Source organism: Nannospalax galili, unplaced genomic scaffold (genome assembly GCF_000622305.1).
Source record: "Nannospalax galili isolate Female #2095 unplaced genomic scaffold, S.galili_v1.0 scaffold803, whole genome shotgun sequence".
Lineage (NCBI taxonomy): Eukaryota > Metazoa > Chordata > Mammalia > Rodentia > Spalacidae > Nannospalax > Nannospalax galili.
The window spans coordinates 787,671-805,607 of NW_008349354.1; the positions used below are offsets into that span (position 1 = coordinate 787,671).

At 40.9% G+C, this 17,937-nt stretch overlaps 1 protein-coding gene across 3 annotated transcripts in view; it reads right to left on the reverse strand.

Moving 5' to 3' along the window:
- Positions 1–17,937, reverse strand: part of Pla2g7 (phospholipase A2 group VII) — a 37,880-nt gene that overhangs the window by 1,618 nt on the left and 18,325 nt on the right. For all 3 annotated transcript variants that reach the window (XM_008846723.3, XM_008846724.3, XM_029570224.1), the window contains 8 exons: positions 15,858–15,979; positions 15,276–15,420; positions 13,001–13,094; positions 10,686–10,754; positions 9,897–10,020; positions 8,658–8,771; positions 6,694–6,785; positions 4,502–4,672 (listed from right to left, as the gene is read on the reverse strand). In XM_008846723.3, the coding sequence (XP_008844945.1) occupies positions 4,502–4,672; positions 6,694–6,785; positions 8,658–8,771; positions 9,897–10,020; positions 10,686–10,754; positions 13,001–13,094; positions 15,276–15,420; positions 15,858–15,979 (931 nt within the window). The remainder of the gene's footprint in view (positions 1–4,501; positions 4,673–6,693; positions 6,786–8,657; positions 8,772–9,896; positions 10,021–10,685; positions 10,755–13,000; positions 13,095–15,275; positions 15,421–15,857; positions 15,980–17,937) is intronic.

A 17,937-nucleotide genomic window follows, 5' to 3' on the forward strand; every position in this document is an offset into this window, starting at 1 on the left:
ACTAGAATTTTCTGAGTCTATGGAGTCTATGTAGTATGTGTTGAAAGGATCATAATCTCAGAGACAGAGCGTACTACAGACCCCCACCACTTAACTTTACACACACACATACAACCACACACGTGCAAACATGCATATACACCCATGCATACCACACACACAAATGGAAAAATAAAGTGTACAGACACAGTTTCCATATAAAGAGTAGTGTTAGCTAGTGTGTAGCAAGTCGAAACAGTTTGGGCTATAGATTTTTCTTTAAAAGAATCATCCACATATTTAACTTTAAGCAACTTATAAATACCACTAACATAGCTCTCTAATTTATCAACAGACTAAAATCAAATAAAACAGTATCTTTTAGTTCTTTTTTATTACCTTTGGGGCACATTGCACATTTTCAGCATCTCCTTGGCCTTGACTCTCCTTTCTGACCATGACCACCCTGTGCTACTCACTAGCCCTTTGCTCTTGTAGGCATTCCTTAAGACTTTATTCTCAGACTAGTGTTATTTTCTCATTTTGCAATTCCATCTACTCCAAAGGTTTCAACTACAATGTCAGGCAGATTCTGTACTTTCCCAACTTGTAATAGGACACCTCTTCCTAGATTGCTTAGTTCTCAAGAAACTCCAAGGTTAGAAAACACATTATCAGGGGCTAGAGAGATGTCTCAGCAGATAAGAGCACCTGATGCTCTTGTGGAAGACTGGGCTTCAGTTCCCAGCATCCCCATGGCAGTTTACAACAGTCGGTAACTCCAGTTTCAGGGTATCTGATGCCCTATTCTGGCCTTCACATGCACCAGGCATGCCCATGTCACATACATGGATACAGGCAAACAGTAATCCATAAAATAAAAATATATCTTAAAAAAAAAAACACAGTATCACACCAGCCCCACTCAGGAAAGCTCTTCTCATCCCTTGGCAGTGCTTAGAAGCCAACTGTCATTCTTTTATTCAACTAAAGCTCCAAACAGTGACATCCAATTCCCATCACCTCTTCCCTATGTTCCAGGTGAAACCTGAGTATTAAAAACATAAAGCAAATAAGTGTCCTGAGAGCTGAGAACAGAGATCTAGATTGATCTGAGGGATGATTCAGGAGGAAAAGGAAAGAGTTATCAATAACAAGGGAAACATCTCCAGAGAAGGGTAGATCATGGAAGCCAAGGCTGGAGGAGTCAAGTCTTGAGCTACAATGAAGAAGGTGTAGAGAGAAAGGTGGAGACTTCAAGAGGCTGTGTGGGGGCTGGCCTGAGGCAGGTCTTACTTTAGTGCACTGCTGGGCTCTCAGGGAGCAGGGCTCAAAGTGTCAAAGTGAGTGGAAGAACATCAGATTTTTTAACAGATTTATATTTATGTAGATGTGGATGTGTATATGTATGTACATGCATGCAGGTGACAGCAGGATCCAGTAAAGGGCATCTGATGCCCTGAAGCTGTAGTTACAGTAGTTTGTGAGTTGCCTGATACTGGGGGCTGGGCTCTGATCTCCAGTCCTCTACAAGAGCAAGCAGTAAACACTCCTAACCACTGAGCCATTTCTCTAACCCCACTTTGTAAGATCTTGTTGTCAGTTTAAAACTATTTCAGGAGTTCTTTTTCATATTGACAAAATAAGGATATGTCTATCATTTAAGGGGATCCATTTATAGCTTTGGGGCACTTATAAACTCACACAATTTCACAACAGATAAACACAATGGATGCTCTGACTTTTTCCTTAAACAGTCCATTGCCTAGTATTAAGTATGGGATTGTCCCCATTCATCTACCCCATCAGATTCTCCCAAAATGTGCAGAACTGTTCACATGCTTAGATAAAAATAGCATATAGCTTAATATAAATTTAAACTGCCAATATAAACACTCTGTACAGTATCAACTCTAAAACCATTGTGGTTCTAAAAAGAGTAAATCTGGGGGTGGAGAGATGGCTCAGTGGTTAAGAGTACTTGCTGCTTTTGCAGAGGATCTGAGTTCAGTTCCCAGCACCCACATGGCAGCTCACAAACTGTAACTTTAGTTCTGGGGTATCTGTTGCCCTCTTCTTGCCTCTGAGGGCACCAGGTATCTGTGGTGCACTTACATACATGCAGGCAAACAAAAGACACTGTTATTCAAGTAAGGAGGCATCCTACAGAATGGGAAAAAAATCTTTACCAGACCAAATATAAATCTGGCAGAGGGTTAGTAGTCATAATATAGAAAGAACACAAAAAAACTAAACATCAAAAAGAACCCAATTAAATATTGGGGCAAGGAATGAAACAGAGTTCTCAAAAGATGAATGCAAGGGGCTGAGCAATATTTTTTAAAATGTTAAGCATCCTCAGAGAAATGGAAATTAAAAGTACTTTGAAATTTCATCTTACCCTAGTCAGAATGACTAAGATCCAAAAATCAATGAGAAATTCTGCTGAGGAGTTGGGAAAAAGGGAACACTTATTTACTGCTGGTGTAAGTGCAAATGGGTTCAGCCTCTATAAAAATAAGGGTAAAGGTTCCTTAAAACACTAGAAATAGATCTACTACATGATCCAGCCATAGTCCTCTTAGGCATATACCCAAAGGACTCTGTCCTACTACAGAGATACCTGTTCATCCGTGTTCATGGCTGTTCTATTCACAATGTCCAGGAACTGGAAACAACCTAGATGTCCATCAACAGATGAATAGATAATGGAAATTTATACAACAGAATATTGGTCATCTCTTAAGAAAAAAAAAATGAAATTCTGAGCTAAATGTGTGGAATTGGAAACAATTATCTTGAGTGAGGTAACCCAGGCCCAGAAAGACAAATGTCACATGTTCTCTCTCATATGTGAATACCAGCTGTGAGTCTTTAGGTGTGCTTTCAATTTGAAAAGCCATAGAGCTCAGGAAACTAGTTAGAGACCATGGTAGGAAGAGAGAATGCACACTGACTTAAAGTATAGCCTGGATAATGAAATAAGAAAGGTTAAATGGGACAAGGAATGGGAAGGCAGGGTAGAGGAGGGAATATGTGGAGGGATAACTAACTTTAAAAGTTTTTTGAAAAAAGCACATGCAAACCTACTACTATAGAAGGTGTATATACATACATAAAAAGTTTAAATGGAGTTACTCTATAACAGGTGACAATGCCCCTACCAGACACCACAGGCTAGAAAGTGTTCTTGGAAATGCAAGGAATGGTCTCCCTCTTTTGGAGTTGTTGACCAGAAGGAGTTCCATAAACCCTCAGACAATGCTGGCTATTGCCATTGCTCCTGGCCACCCTCCAGAACATGATGGTAAGAACCTATTGCTGAATATACTGCATATGTGAGTTGTAGAACAAACATGGAGAAATCAAGTGAGTACTGACTTTGAAGCTTCATCTCTACTGCCTAGCTTTCATAGTGCTGGAAGGTGCTATGCATGCTGCCAGAAGAGAAAAGTAATCATCAGCCTTATGCAGCTATGAACCTTCTGAGCTACAATAATGACTGGCCTGGCAAGATACACCCATTGGTGCAGTAGCGGCACATATGTTATGGGAGTAACTACCCACTTTGTGTTCAAATTTAAGGTCAGCTTCCCAAGATGAAGCCCATACCTAGTACTGTTATCAGAGCCAACAACCTGTGGTTAGGCAGGTCCCAGGCAATAGAAGAGAACCTACTGCTTCCACGCTGCTAAATGAACAGCTTATTAAACTTACACTTAATTGTTATACCCACTGATTAGTGCATTTCTCAACTCTTACCAGAGAAGCTGCTTCTTGTACAGATGACAATGAACACAGAGACCCATAGCTGATCAACATGCAAAAATAAGAGACGAAAGAGTTCTGGGCCCTTAATGGGCCACCTATATCACACACTCTCCTACCAAGACTCAGGAATTATTGTAGAAAAGGGAGTGGAGCTTTTTAAAAGCCAGAGGTGGTGGATGAATGCAAAGAAACCGTGCTTTCCAGACACAACAGGGCAGTTGTACACACAAAGTCACAGTGCTGTGACAGCATGCACAACATGTGCTCAAGCCCACACCAGACAAAACCCAGCATGGAGGAGGGAGGTGGACAAGAAGCCCAGGCCTAGCTGAGGAACTGGCAACTGATAGTTCTGGGAGAGAGAGAGACAGTTTTTTTAAGGCTGTGACTCCAGGTAGGTTGACCAGGCCTCCAGGGATGGACCCACACCCAAGAGCATTTAGGAAACACAAATTAGACTTGATAGGCAGTGGAAAAAAAATAATAGAGGACATACGTGAGGGGGCTAGGGAGGTAGGTGTAGATCTAAGAGGAGCTGGAGGAGAGGGTCTGAATATGATGAAAATACATTGTATGGACTTCTCAAAGAATCAATAAAAACAGTATTTTTAATATTTTTTTAAATCAAAAGAGTAAGCATAAGAGTACGGAAGAAGTAAATGATCTATAACCTTCTTATTAAAATTAAAAATCAAATCCATCCAGGTTCAAGGTTCTGCTCTGCATGGTGAGCTGAATCACTCACACTTACCTGATTGTAATCATTTTTCTCTCCTTATCAGGTTGGTAGAATTTTTTCATTTTTATTATAGCACTAGGAGACTGGAATTTTGCAGAGTTGATAAAGAAGAGGGGCTGTGGGATCTTGGAATACAGATCATCACTCACTGGAAACATCCACGCATCAAGAGCAATACCACACCTGCAGATGTTGACAATGGAGAAAGATTTATTACACCCCACCCAGCAGAGTCCTTTCTATCACACCACCTTATTTCTGATCTCATGGGTTTAAGAGATATTATACATCAGTGTGCAGGGGCTTAATTAGCTTTGTAACAGAGCTAACCTGCCATTACATGGTCATTTCCTTCAAGCAGTCTTCAAGTATTGCAAAGTAAAGAAGGGCATTCCTTGAAAAGTTTTCAGATTCATATTTTGTAACATAGTTTTTAAAATAAACTTAAAAATTAGTAGTAATTATTTTTCAAAAGCTAAGGGATTTCTGAAAACTTACAACATACATACCATTTCTCCTTTGTCTCCGAAGTTTTTAAAAGTGTATTTTATTTTGAATTATGTGTATATATGTGTCTGTGTGTGGGTATGTATACCTGAGTGCCCCAAAGCAATGACATTTTAACTTAGTTCCCTCTTAAAAATGGAAGAAAAAAAAAACTAATAAAAATTTCCATTATCTGGTAAAAGCCTGGAAACACTATGGCAATATTACCGTTGTTATTGTACAATGCCACATGAAAAGGTTAAGCCCTTCATAGATAAAGATAATGGGGAAATGTTATGGGGTAGGAGAATTTGTTTTTTAATTAGTTTCCAAAGTTGCAGATTTCCCTATGGCATGTTTGGGCACACATAGTTTTGGATGGCCCTCCTTCAACTGTCTCCTCTCCCCGCATCTTCTTCCCCACTTAAACCTTTGAAATCACCTGTTTGCTTATCCTCCCACCCCTTCCCTCTCCCTTAAAGTCTCTCTTTTCTCTTTCCTTTCTCCCATCTACCTCTCTCAAATTTCCTAGCCTCCACATACATTCACTCTCAAAGGGGAATATATATATCAGAAGCTAAGATCCACATATGAAAGAGAACATGAATATATAAAGAACTTTTAAAAACTAAGCAACACAAAAACCTGATTTTTTTTAACGAACTAAGGAACATAAGAATTTTCAAAAGAAAAACACAAATGCCTAATAAATATTTTTAAAGTGTTCAATATCCTTGGCCATAGGGAAATACAAATTAAAACTACTTTGAGATTCCATCTCATCCCAGTCAGAACGCTGTCATCAGGAAAACATGGCTGTAGAGATGCTCGGTGGTTAAAAGCACTGGCTGCACTTGCGGAGGACCTAGGTTGAGTTCCCATCATCTACATGGCGGCTAACAACCATCTGTACCTCCAGATTCAGGGGATCTGACACCATTTTCTGGCCTCCATGGGCATTGCACACATGCATGCACTTACATGCATGCAGGAAAACCACTCATACACATAAAATAAAAATAAATCAATAAATAATTTAAAAAAGAAAACAAATGGCAACAAGTGGTTGAAAGGGTATCGGGAAGGGGAAGCTTTATCCTCTGTCAGCGGAAGTGTACCCTACTGCAACCACTATGGAAATCAGTGTGGAGGTTTGTCAAAAGCTAAAAACAGAGCTGCCTATTACCCAGCTATACCATGTTACAGGGCATACACCCAAAAGACTCATATCCTACCACAGAGATAGTTACATGCCCATGTTTATTGCTATTCTATTCACAATAGCAAGGGGGTAGTTTTTTTAAAAAATTATTATTTATTATTTTTATGTGTATGTATGTATTGCCTGCATGTAGGTAAGTGCACCTGTGTCGTGCAGTGCCCGCAGAGGACAGAAGAGGCTGTCGGATACCCTGGAACTGGAGTTACAGATAGTCGTTAGCTGCCATGTGGGTGCTGGGATTTAAACCCGGGTCTTCTGCAAGAACAGTCAGTGTTCTTAACCATTGAGCCATCTCTCCAGCCCTACAAGGGGGTAGTTTAAACTGCAGGACAGATAAATGGTTTCTGCCTAGGAACATTTATAAACTTGATGGGAACAAAATAAATAAATGAAACAACCAAGATTTATAAACCCTAAAAAATTTCAGAAAAATTACCTCCTACCCACCCCCCTTTCCAACAGTTTTCTGTTCTCTTGTTTCATGTTATTCTCTTACTTGAATCTTCGGTCTTCACCAAGGGCGTGAATAACAGTGGCTCCACCAAAAGAATGTCCAATCACTGCTATTCTATTCATATCGATGGAACCCTAGGTTAAAAAGTGTAACAGTTTGTTATTATCTCACCTGGAGTTCGAGTAGGTGAAATTACTTTGTCAATCACACAGTTACCATTCATTTGGCAGGTCTAGTTAAGTGCCTTGATTATTTAGAAAATAGGATATATGTATACATATGCTTTAGACATACACACATATGTATATATGTGGATATATATGTACATGTATGTATATTTGGTAAAAGTTCAGAAGCAGCTGGGCATGGCAGCACACCTTTAATCCCAGCACTCGGGAGGCAGAGGCAGTCGGATCTCTGTGAATTTGAGGCCAGTCTGGTCTACATAGTGAGTTCCAGGCCAGCTGGGGCTATTGGGAGACCCTGTCTCAAAAAGACCAAAATAAATAAATAAATAAATAAATAAATAAAAGTTCAGAAGCAAACTAGGTATAGTAGGACATGCCTTCAATTCCAACACTTAGGTTATGGAGGCAAAAGAGCAAGAGTTCAAGGTCATCCTTGGTTTCATAGCATTCAAGGCCAGTCTGAAGAATATGAGACCTTGTCTCAAAAAATGAAACACACGCACACAGTTCAGAGGTAAATTTAATGTTCTTTAACACCTACCCCTGTCACTTGAACACCTGTGCTTTCTGACTCACCTCACCCCTTGTTTATTCATTCAGTTTATTCATTCCATGAATACTTATTGAACATCTGATCCATGCCCAACGTTGTAATGTCATTGTCAGTGAGCTCACAGTCTATCATGGGAAAAAGTGACAAAGAGGCCCAATACAATACCCTCCAATACCAGGAGGCCAGAGGCACATACAACAGCTAACCCAGGCCTTGTTTGGACTCTGGGGTCCACATGGGCTTATTGGAGGGGATGATGTTTGGCCTGAGTGTTGAATATTGGGCAGCAGTTAGTCAAGGAGAAGAGAGTGTCAGGCCAAGGGGACATCACAAAGGCATGGAGACAGAAGGTGGCTCACTGGGGGACAGTCAACTCTTGATTATATCTGAAAAATAGACCATCATCTTATTCCCAAACCAAATTGCTTTCAGTTGGTACCCTTCCCACCAATTCCCACCACACACAGCCACCAACACCCACCACACATGCCATTCACTCCACATTCTTCTACCCCTCTGAAAATTTCATCCAAAACCTTTGGCTAATTCTTTAAGATCAAGCCTAAAATGATGCCAGGGTTGTATAACAAATCATATTTCCTCTGGAAGTATGAAGTTGAACCATATGAAATTGCCATTTTTTCAGCTCAAAATGGACTGTTGGCTGTTTTATTTACAGTTCCACCAGATGAAATTTTCATTGCTGTCTGTTTTACTTGCACTGGTGCACGCATATGTGTGCGTGGGTGGGTGTGTGACACACAGGTGAATTACAGCCTGTTTTTGTTTCATTTCTGTTACTGTGATAAAATACCCTGATACAAAGCAATTTAGGGTAAAAAAAAGAAAAGGTTTATTTTAGCTCACAAGTCCATGAGAGCAGGGAAGTCAAGGCAGCAGAAGCTTAAACAGCTGGTCACATCATACCCACAGTCAAGAGTAGGGAAAAATGGATGCTGGCTTGCTTGCTTGTGCTCAGCTAGATTTCTCCACTGTCACACATTTCAGGACCCTCCTGCCTAGGAAATAGTGCTGCCCACGTTGAACTGTTTCTTCCCACAATAATTAAGACAATCTCCTACAGACACATCTGCATCAACCCAATTTAGATAACCCCACATGGAGACTCTAGGTGGTGTCAAAATAACAATTAAAGATAATCATAACATAGCTCTCTGTCATGAACCTTGTGACACAACCAAAAACCAGACCATCAAGAATCCAGAACCACAGCGACAGGAAGAAATTGCTCTGCTAAAACTCACCTTCAGCTGTTCCACATCAAACTCTGAACCTAATACATTCTCCTTTGGCCTTCCATGTTCAATGTCAAGAATCGCAGTGAGAGCCTGGGAACACTCCTTTGCTCTTTGCTGGACCTAATATGATTAATGGAAGGAGGAAACAACAAAGTAAGATATAACACTTTAATGTTTGTGTAGAGTCGAATGAAAAGTGACAGGAATCCAAGCAAGTTCTGGGACAGGGCACCAGCTTGGCAGGTGGGCAATACTCACCTATTGCACACCTACTGCGTGACTTCTTTGGGTTTCTGTTTGGGTTTCTAATAATTATTTACTAATACCTGTGTTACTCGACTTTTGCTGGGGAGATGTGAACAAGTCTATTCATTTCAGAGAGGACACTGACAGATGGAGGAATTATTCCGCCCAAATCTACCTTGGTGAATCAGTGCATTTAGTACAGGGTTACTTAGAGCCGCTTGGGTGACTACTCACAAACTTTGTATCCCTTGAGTTCCACCGGAGTCTTCTGTCTACCAGAAATTGTATACTGCCTATATAACTTTGGAGAGGAGCCCTGTGACTCTTGTAGCTCTCTGAGTTTCCTGAAGTCTACAAGTTTCCTTAGTTTTCTGAGTCTTAATGAGTCTCCCTCCCTGTGGAAGGGGATGTTTCAGTTCCAAGGCAACATAGTACCTTATCTCAATGAAAAGCAGATGGACCTAAATGCCCATCTGTAACACACCCAAGATGCAGAAGTAGCCAGTGGGCCTCATCACAATAACTGCCCCAATAGCCCTGAGAGATAGATATGCTTATTAAACACTATTTTGTAGCACATCAAAACACGAGATGTGATTGGACAGCACCACTTCACCACCAAATGATGGCGCTAGCATTCAAACACAGATGAGTGGACTTTAAGATTTGCACTCTTAACGCTATTGTATGCTACCTCCTTGAAGCCTTTTTTACACTGCCTCTGAGGGCTGAGGACCTATTAATTTATTTTCTACCAGTTTTGAAATTCTAAAGCTAGAAATTTTAACCAAAGAGAATTCTGAGTTTTCACAGTCATCTCCCAGATTTCTTCTTTGTCCTTTTCACTGTGAACCAGACATTTCACAAAGGGAATTTTCACCACTCAGGGAATCTTCTGTTAGTAGTATAGTGTGCCTTATGTAAAATAAATATTAAGAAATGTCATTTTGATCACACGTTGAAGGCCACCAAGCTATCTCTGCTCCCGCTTAAACATACCTGCTCTTTCCGTACTTTTTCTGCCTCCTCTTGTTTTACTGTTTTGAGATAAAACCAAGACCTATCTTTGATTTCTGCAGCAGCCTGGTCCTCAAAATAGTAAGTCGCAGATGCAGATCCATCTCTGCAATACACACGGATTTAATTACTCTCCTTCCTCATCTGCCTGTGCTCCTCAACTCCTTGACTCAATTTTCCTCTGATCTGTTGACTCCCTTTTCTTTCATTAGGAAAAGGACTTGATGGTTGTCCCAGTTGAATGCAAAAACCTGTTCCATCCTCACAACCCTTGAGGGCAATGTTGGCTGTATTGAAAACCAACTCTCATGGGCTGGGATACAACTCAGTGCTACAGACCTTGTCTGACAGGCACAAAGCCCCAGGTTCAAACCCAGGTATTGCAAAACAAAACAAAACTACTCTCTGAAGTCAAATCCCAGCATTGCCACCAAACAGCTGTGTGACTTGGGCCAATTACTTGGGTTGCCTTCATGTCCATCTTCCTTAAAACAAGAACAATAATAGGTATCTCATGGGATTGTTATGAAGACTAACAGAGTGAGACAATATATCAAAATATATATATATTAAACATGCCACTTAGTCCATAGCAGGCTTTAACCACTCTCAAACTGTTACCCGCTTTTAACATTTTGACAACATAGTTTGATCTCTTTCTGTTGTCGTCATGTAAAATTCCACCCACATTTCTCATTAACTTATATGATAGTTTCAAGTACAGTTAAGGGCATTCGCATTCCCTGTATTTGACATACACAGGGTACATACCTGTGCTCCACAGCAGCAACTATAAACCCATGTGATGCCAGGTCAATGCCAATAGCAGAATAAATTGTCCTAGGAAGCAAAAAGGGGGAAGCATTACAACTACCAACCATGATTACAAACCTGGATCCACTAAGAAAACGAGCAGTGTGGGGGTACATTACACCCTGGATCCACTAAGAAAACGAGCAGTGTGGGGGTACATTACACCCTGCTCAGCACACTGGGCTAGATTGGCAATCTCTGGTTCCTACAGGGTGTGAACTTGCCCCTCAGGATGTAGTTGATATCACTGGAGGGAAGGATAGTGAGTAGAGGGAGACTGCCAAACACTCTGTCATACAAAGGACGGGCCTCTAAAGCAAGCAGCTGTTTAGTCCAAAACGTCAAGAATACTGAATTCATGGAACTCTGAGTCAATAGTACAGTGATTATAAATATTGACTCTTAGAATATGAGGTTTAAAAATCTTGACCGCCACTTATTATCCATCTGAATTTTAGATAATTAATAAAATTTGCTTTTACCTATGAAATGGCACTAAGAACAAGAACCTTACTTTAAGATAGAGGTAAGGTGTGTGTGTGTGTGTGTGTACATGCACATGCATGTGTGTGCCTGTAGAGGTCAGAAGAGAGCATCTGATACCCTGGAGCTAGACTTACAGCTTCTGTCACGGTTGTAGGAAACTAAATGCAGGTCCTTTGGAAGAGCAGCAAGTGCTCTTCATCACTGAGCCATCTCTCCAACCCTGGATACAAGGTTTCCACAAGGCAATGATGTAGGAAGGCAGGTTGGAGAATGGACCCTCAATTTGCCCACTGGCTTTGAGTGATGGCTCTGCTACTTCCTAACTGTATAACTTGCATAGGACCCTTGAGTTTTCTCTGCCTTGGCTCTTATCTGTAAAAGATGATGCTCTAGTGTGGCTTTCCCTCCAAGGTAAGGATCAAGTGAGTTCATGCATCTTCAGTGAAAATAAGGTAACTACTTAGCACATGCTTAGTGTTATTGAAATCATCAGATTGTGAGATGTGGTTAAATAACCATGTGCTGAACAGTCATATCCACACTGTCTTTCACATATCCTTCCTCTACAAGGTTTTCTCACATCGTGTATTCAATAGATAATGCCTCTAAAAAATACAAAGGGGATGTCTAGGAGCTATGTAGTCTACTGCTGATGACACAGGAAGGGGACACGGCCTACTCGGGAAGCTGCCAACCGTTTTGCTGAAGGTCAGAGCAGATAATTCCAGGTTTACAAGCATGACATCTTCTCAATCCTGATGCTGGAGCACAGAAGTGTCCATTGGCAAAGTGAAAACCAAATGGGTATGGCTATGCACCAAGCAAACTCTCCTAGAGAGCAGGCTAGATCTGGTGCTTGAATTCCAATTTGTCAATCACTAATACAGAGAAATCAAATAGTTATCCAGACTATGATCAAAATGTTGAAGATATTTTTTTTTTATTGTAGGTACTACCAAAGTTCTTCCCAGCTTAGCACCTTTTATTTTATTGAACTTTCATGTAGAAAAGGGGGACAGAGAGTGGATAGTTGAGAAAGTAAAGCAGGTGTGGCAGTTAGGGGAATGTTCCTAGGATACCAGGCTACAGACAGTACAGCTTCCTAAGGTCCCCATCCATGGCTTCTCAGTCTTTTGGCTAAGATCATGGGTCTAAATATGCCATCCAGGCCCTGCCCCTTAGCGTCCATCACCATGTTCAAGTGAAAGCTAAGCTGAAGGATGCTCTCAATGACTTGGCACAACACAGAACAATCACACAGGCTCCTTCCTCTCAAGCACTCCCTTTGTTTGCCTGGCTTAATCCTGCCTAAAACCCTGCAAATGAAATCCTTAGGGAGTCTTGTTGCCTGATCCACAGCCTCTTAAAATGTGAGTGGAGATTCCCATATGGGCTCCTGAGAAAATTGAGCAATATTGAATAGGTTTCTGAACATGCCAACAACCAGAAATTTGTTGTATAGGTGAGAGACTCTCTCTCTGTTTCTCTACCTCTCTGTCTCTCTCTCTGTGTATATGTGTGTTCGTCCATGTGTGCATGCACATGTGTAGGTCAGAGGACAACTTGTGGGAGTTGGTTCACCTCTTCCATCATGTGGGTCCAGGGGATCAAACTTGGATCATCAGGTTTGACACCTTTACTCTTCACCATCTTGGTCACCCTGCAGTCAATTTCTGTGGAACCCCACTCCACAGGACAAGGGCCAAGATAGCATTCTGAAATCTGATATTCTATTTTCAGGTCACTGATGGCTTGAGACTAAAACTGTTCTGTCTCCCAAGTGTTACCTGAATGCTCCAAGACCATGAGAGAAAACAATTAGTGGATATTTTTCACCAGTCTTCAAAGGAGAATTCCAGTTCGCGGGAGTTTTTATCGAACCTGGACAATAGCAGGAAACAAATTAATGGTTTGACCATTGCTAATTAATTTAGCTTACATTTCCTTACCACAAATCTCCAAACCATGGAATTCTTAACTGATTTTAAGAATTAGTATACTTACTAAAAAGCCAGATACTAGACACTCACCAACTAGAGATTTTTCTCATACCACACATCCATCAACTACCAGTTCTCACTGAGAATTCTGAACTTAGAGAGATTTTCCTACTTACAAGTATATTCTAGAAGGCTGCTCTTATTACCACTTTGAAGGCCAAAGGGAGCATTCTAAAATTGAACCATGCAGGAAGTCTTAGAATATTATACTGAGATCTAGAATCTGTGAACTAGGGGCTCTTTTCATGATGCATCATGGACCAGCAAAAGATGGAGAGGCCACTGACTTCACACTCAGCTGTGTGCATGAAGCTACCATTGACTAGTTACTGACCTTGGGAAAGGTCTTCTGACACCCTTAGCTTCTGATTCCTCTTGTATAAAATGAAAGGACTAAGAATAAGCTCACAGCGTTTTAGTCAGTGTTTTGTTTAATTAGGTACTCTGTGTGCATATGTGTGCCTGTGTGTGTGTGTGTGTGTGTGTGTGTGTGTATGTGTGTGTGTATACACTATTTATACAGGTACTTTTTATGCAGGTACTATGTAGCTGTTATATATACAGGGACCTGCACATACAATACCTGTCCAATCACATAGTAAGGGGTTTGAGAAATGGACAAGCTTGCCCTCCCTTCCTTCATATCTCAATTGTTATTGTCATCATTATTGTTATCAGTCATTTATATTTAATCTTCTTATCTATCAAATGAATGTATAGCTATGAAGACTGAACACAATGATTGCTGTGGAAGTGAGATAAATTACTCCACGCTATACAGATGTGTACTACCTATGGCATTTTCTGTTTTAGAGTAGTTTTTAAGAAAACCCAAAGACAAAGTAAATTCTAAACATCACAAATTTTGAAGGACAAATGTGATGACATAATTAACGTCAGACCAAGTTAACATCTGGTCTAACAGATGTTAGGAAAGCAAAGCTTCTTCTGGTGTAATGCAGACAGAATAAATGACAAATCCACCTACATCAGATCAGTAAAAGTGAAGCTGGTCCCTTGGGAACAGGTGATGGGCATGGGGTCTCTTCTTTTTTAAAATACTTTCTAAAATTTATTTATTTTTATTTTATGTATATGATGTTTTCCCTGCATGTATGGAAGTGTACTACATGTGTACAATGCCTGTGGAGGCCAGAAGACGGTGCCAGATACCCTGGAAATGGAGTTACGGATGGCTGTTAGCCACCATGTGGGTGCTGGAAATTGAACCTGGGTCCTCTGCAGGAGCAGCCACTGTTTTTAAGCACTGAACCATCTCTCCAGCCATGGGTCTCTTCTTTTATAACAAGTAAATTGGCTGGGCCTAACTTCTACTTTCTATTCTTGTCCAACACAAAGTGTGTAGGGTAGTGATCCTTCCAGACAACCTGCTACTCTGACCACATTGTGTCTTCCCCCACAGGATGTAAGAAGGTAAACTGAGAGACAGTCATAGGAAGACGTTAGAGTAACCCATCCCATCAAATTCAGAATGGACAAAATGAGAAAGACCTCTTGCTTCTTTCAAAGTTGTCCAAGTCCTTAAGCAATCCTGTCCTTCAGGCTGGGGAGGCAGCTCATTTTGTAGAGTTTGTCTTGCAAGCATGAAGCCCTGAATTCTATACCCAGGACCCATGTAAAAATGCCAGATGAGGTACTGTGTACTTATAATCCATTGCTGAGAAAGTAGAGGCAGGAGGGTCTCTGGGGCTTTCTGGTCAGTCAGCCTAGCTTAATTGGTGAGCTTCAGGCCGTTAAGAAACCCTGTCTCAAAGGAGCTAGACTAGATTGTATATATGAGAGCAATACCCCGGGTTGTCTTCTGGCCTCAACATGCACACATACTCATATGCACATGAACACACACACACACACACACACACACACACACACACACTTTTTTTAAAAAAGAAGAAATCTTGTCTTTATCATTCTAGGAAAAACTTAGATTGGAGAAAATCAAGACTAGTCTTACCTGCCTGAAACACTTGCTGTTTCTAAAGGGCTTTGTTATTTTGTTTTGATTCTACAGCCTACCGAATAGGATCAATAGAAATCTCACCATATAAGAAGTTCAAAACATTGCCTATAAGCCTGGGTGTTCCAAGAAATTTACTGAGACCAAAAAAGTATTCTTTGTTTGGGATCCAAATGGTGTCAAAGCGATCTGGATCTTGGGTTGGATAGTACAGACGCATGAAGGTGCTCTGTTGGGAGCAGAAACAAATGCACTGTTAGTCAAGTTTCCTCTCAAACGTCATCCAATAACTACTGTGAATATTGTATTAGCAGGGGCTGTAATGCTTCCATCTCTCTTGAGGAGGTCTAGGCAGCCATTTAAGCTGCTGGATGACTGAATGTAATCATGAAAGAGATGAGCAATTGGGTAACTATGTTTTGCATAAAAGAAAACTGAGCAGCCTTGCTTCAGCCATTAAGGAAAGGAAAAATAAGCTCATAGGTAAATTAATCCAATGCCAATAAACAACTGAGAGGTGAGTCAAGTTGCACAAAGCTTCATATAAAGCAGCACAAATGGCAAGATGAGTCATTCTCAGGTGAGGGCAAAAATCAAGCTGTAGCACCTGCTAGCAAGCCCGGGCAAGTCCTTACACTATAAAGACAGACTAAAGTAAAGAATTACCTTGTTACCATAGTTGAACATCAAGTCCGTACAACCAACAGAATAAGACCCATTTCCTTGGGGGATTTTACTATGGCCAGAGCGGGCAGTAGTTATCGCCACTTTTACTTTATGAAGCCACGCTGAAAAATAAGTCCATGTTATGTCACATAAACACGTAGAGATCACCCGCTACTTCTCAGACTTTACTGTGCAAGGACTTCCAATGGAATTACATATCGCTCATAGTTTCTGGCCTCATTCATTTGTGTGTGAATGTGTGTGTATGTTCATGTCTGTATGCGAGTACAGGCATGCACATGCCATGGCGTGTATATGGAGGCCAAAGGACAACCTCAGATCTTCCTCCTTGTTTGAAAGTTTCTCTCTTGTTGTTCACTGCTGTGGACATCAGGTTAGCTGGCCCGTGACCTTCCAGTAATTCTCTCCTCTCTGCTCCCATCTTTCCATACATGCATGCTGGGATTACAGAGGCAAGCTCTACTGTGTCTGCCTTTTTTCAATGGGAGTTCTGCAGATTTGAATTCAGATCATCAAGCACTTTACCCACTGAACCATCTCTCTAGCCTCTCTTTTATTTATTCATATATGCGTGTCTGTATTCTTCTGTGTGTGTGCTCATGTGTATGTGTTCAGGTATGCATACACATACATGTAGAGGCCACAGGTCAATATCAACTGTCTTCCTTGATCACTTTCCACCTCATTCTTTTGAGCCAGAGTCTCTCACTAAACCTGGAGTTCATCGATTGGCTAGGTTGGGCAGCTGATGAGCTCCGGGATCCACCAAGGTGTCTCTGCTTCCTCAGCACTGGGGTTATTGACATGTGCCCAAATTGTACATAAGTGTTAAAGATCTGTAGACAAGCACTATAGTCAGAGTCATCTCTGAAACCTGCTTTCTCTCATTTCTCAACCTGCTTCATGGCCTGCTGTGCACAATCTACTGTGCATAGAGCTTTAGGGAAAAAGACAGAGATAGACATAGGACTTCTTGCAAAGAGCTTGGGATATCACCTGAGGGCATTATCTTCCATTTCTATTTCTGTATAGGGTATATTAAACATGACTTACAACTATATTTTTCTAGTGATGAACTTTATCTTACCTTTCACATTAGTGCTTACAATTTCTTATGCATCTTAATCTGACATCTTTTCATGGGAATGTAAAAGCCAATAGTTCAAGATAAAACTGATCATCTCTCAACTACTTTTTCCCACTTTACGCAGCCTCACCCCAGCTCCAGAATTCTTGATGTTGTGAATTCTCAGCCAGAATAGAATCCTGGGAGTCATGCAAACTCCTAAACCCCTACATCCAATCAAGTATCAATCTCTCACATTTGCTATTAACTTAGAATTATTTCTGACCCTCTAACTCAAGTGTCTCATTCTCCCTCTCTCCCTCCTTTTCACTCCCCCTCTTCTTTTTCTAGCAGTACTGGGGATTGAATATAAGGCTTCAGGCATGCTAGGTAAGTGCTCTATCACTGAACTACAACCCCATCCCTCCTGCCTGTCTCTTGACCAGGCAGTTTTTAGCTTTCCTGTCCTATCTTATTTGGATCGCATTCTCTTCAAACTCATCCTTTGCCCAGTTCCTAAAGGATTTAATGCACAGATCTTAAAATTCTTCAATGGCTTCCTGTCATCATTTTCTTAAAGGGGAATGTATTAGGTTTCTTTTGGAAAGCAGTTTATAGCAGGTATTTAAATCTAAACATGTACTCCTATGCGAATACACTATAACTCAAGACAGATGTGCCTTATCCTTCTAGTGTTAGGGGTTGAAATCACATAAATATTCGAAGGCAGATAAGTTAACCCCAAGTTCCTGGATACTATAGGATAGATTTTTTTCCATGCGCTGGAGGCTGGTACTCTTTTGCCTCTTCCCGATAAATAATCCCCCCCTATTGTGTTCTTGCCCGTAGGACTGCTAAGATCTTTGCACCTTCATAAATGCTATTATTGACTGTGCTTAAAAATCTCAAGAGTAAAAACAAATCAGTTTATCTGGTCCAATTGTATGTCCTTAAACACCCAAAAGGGAAGTATAACCAAATGTTAAAGTGGCC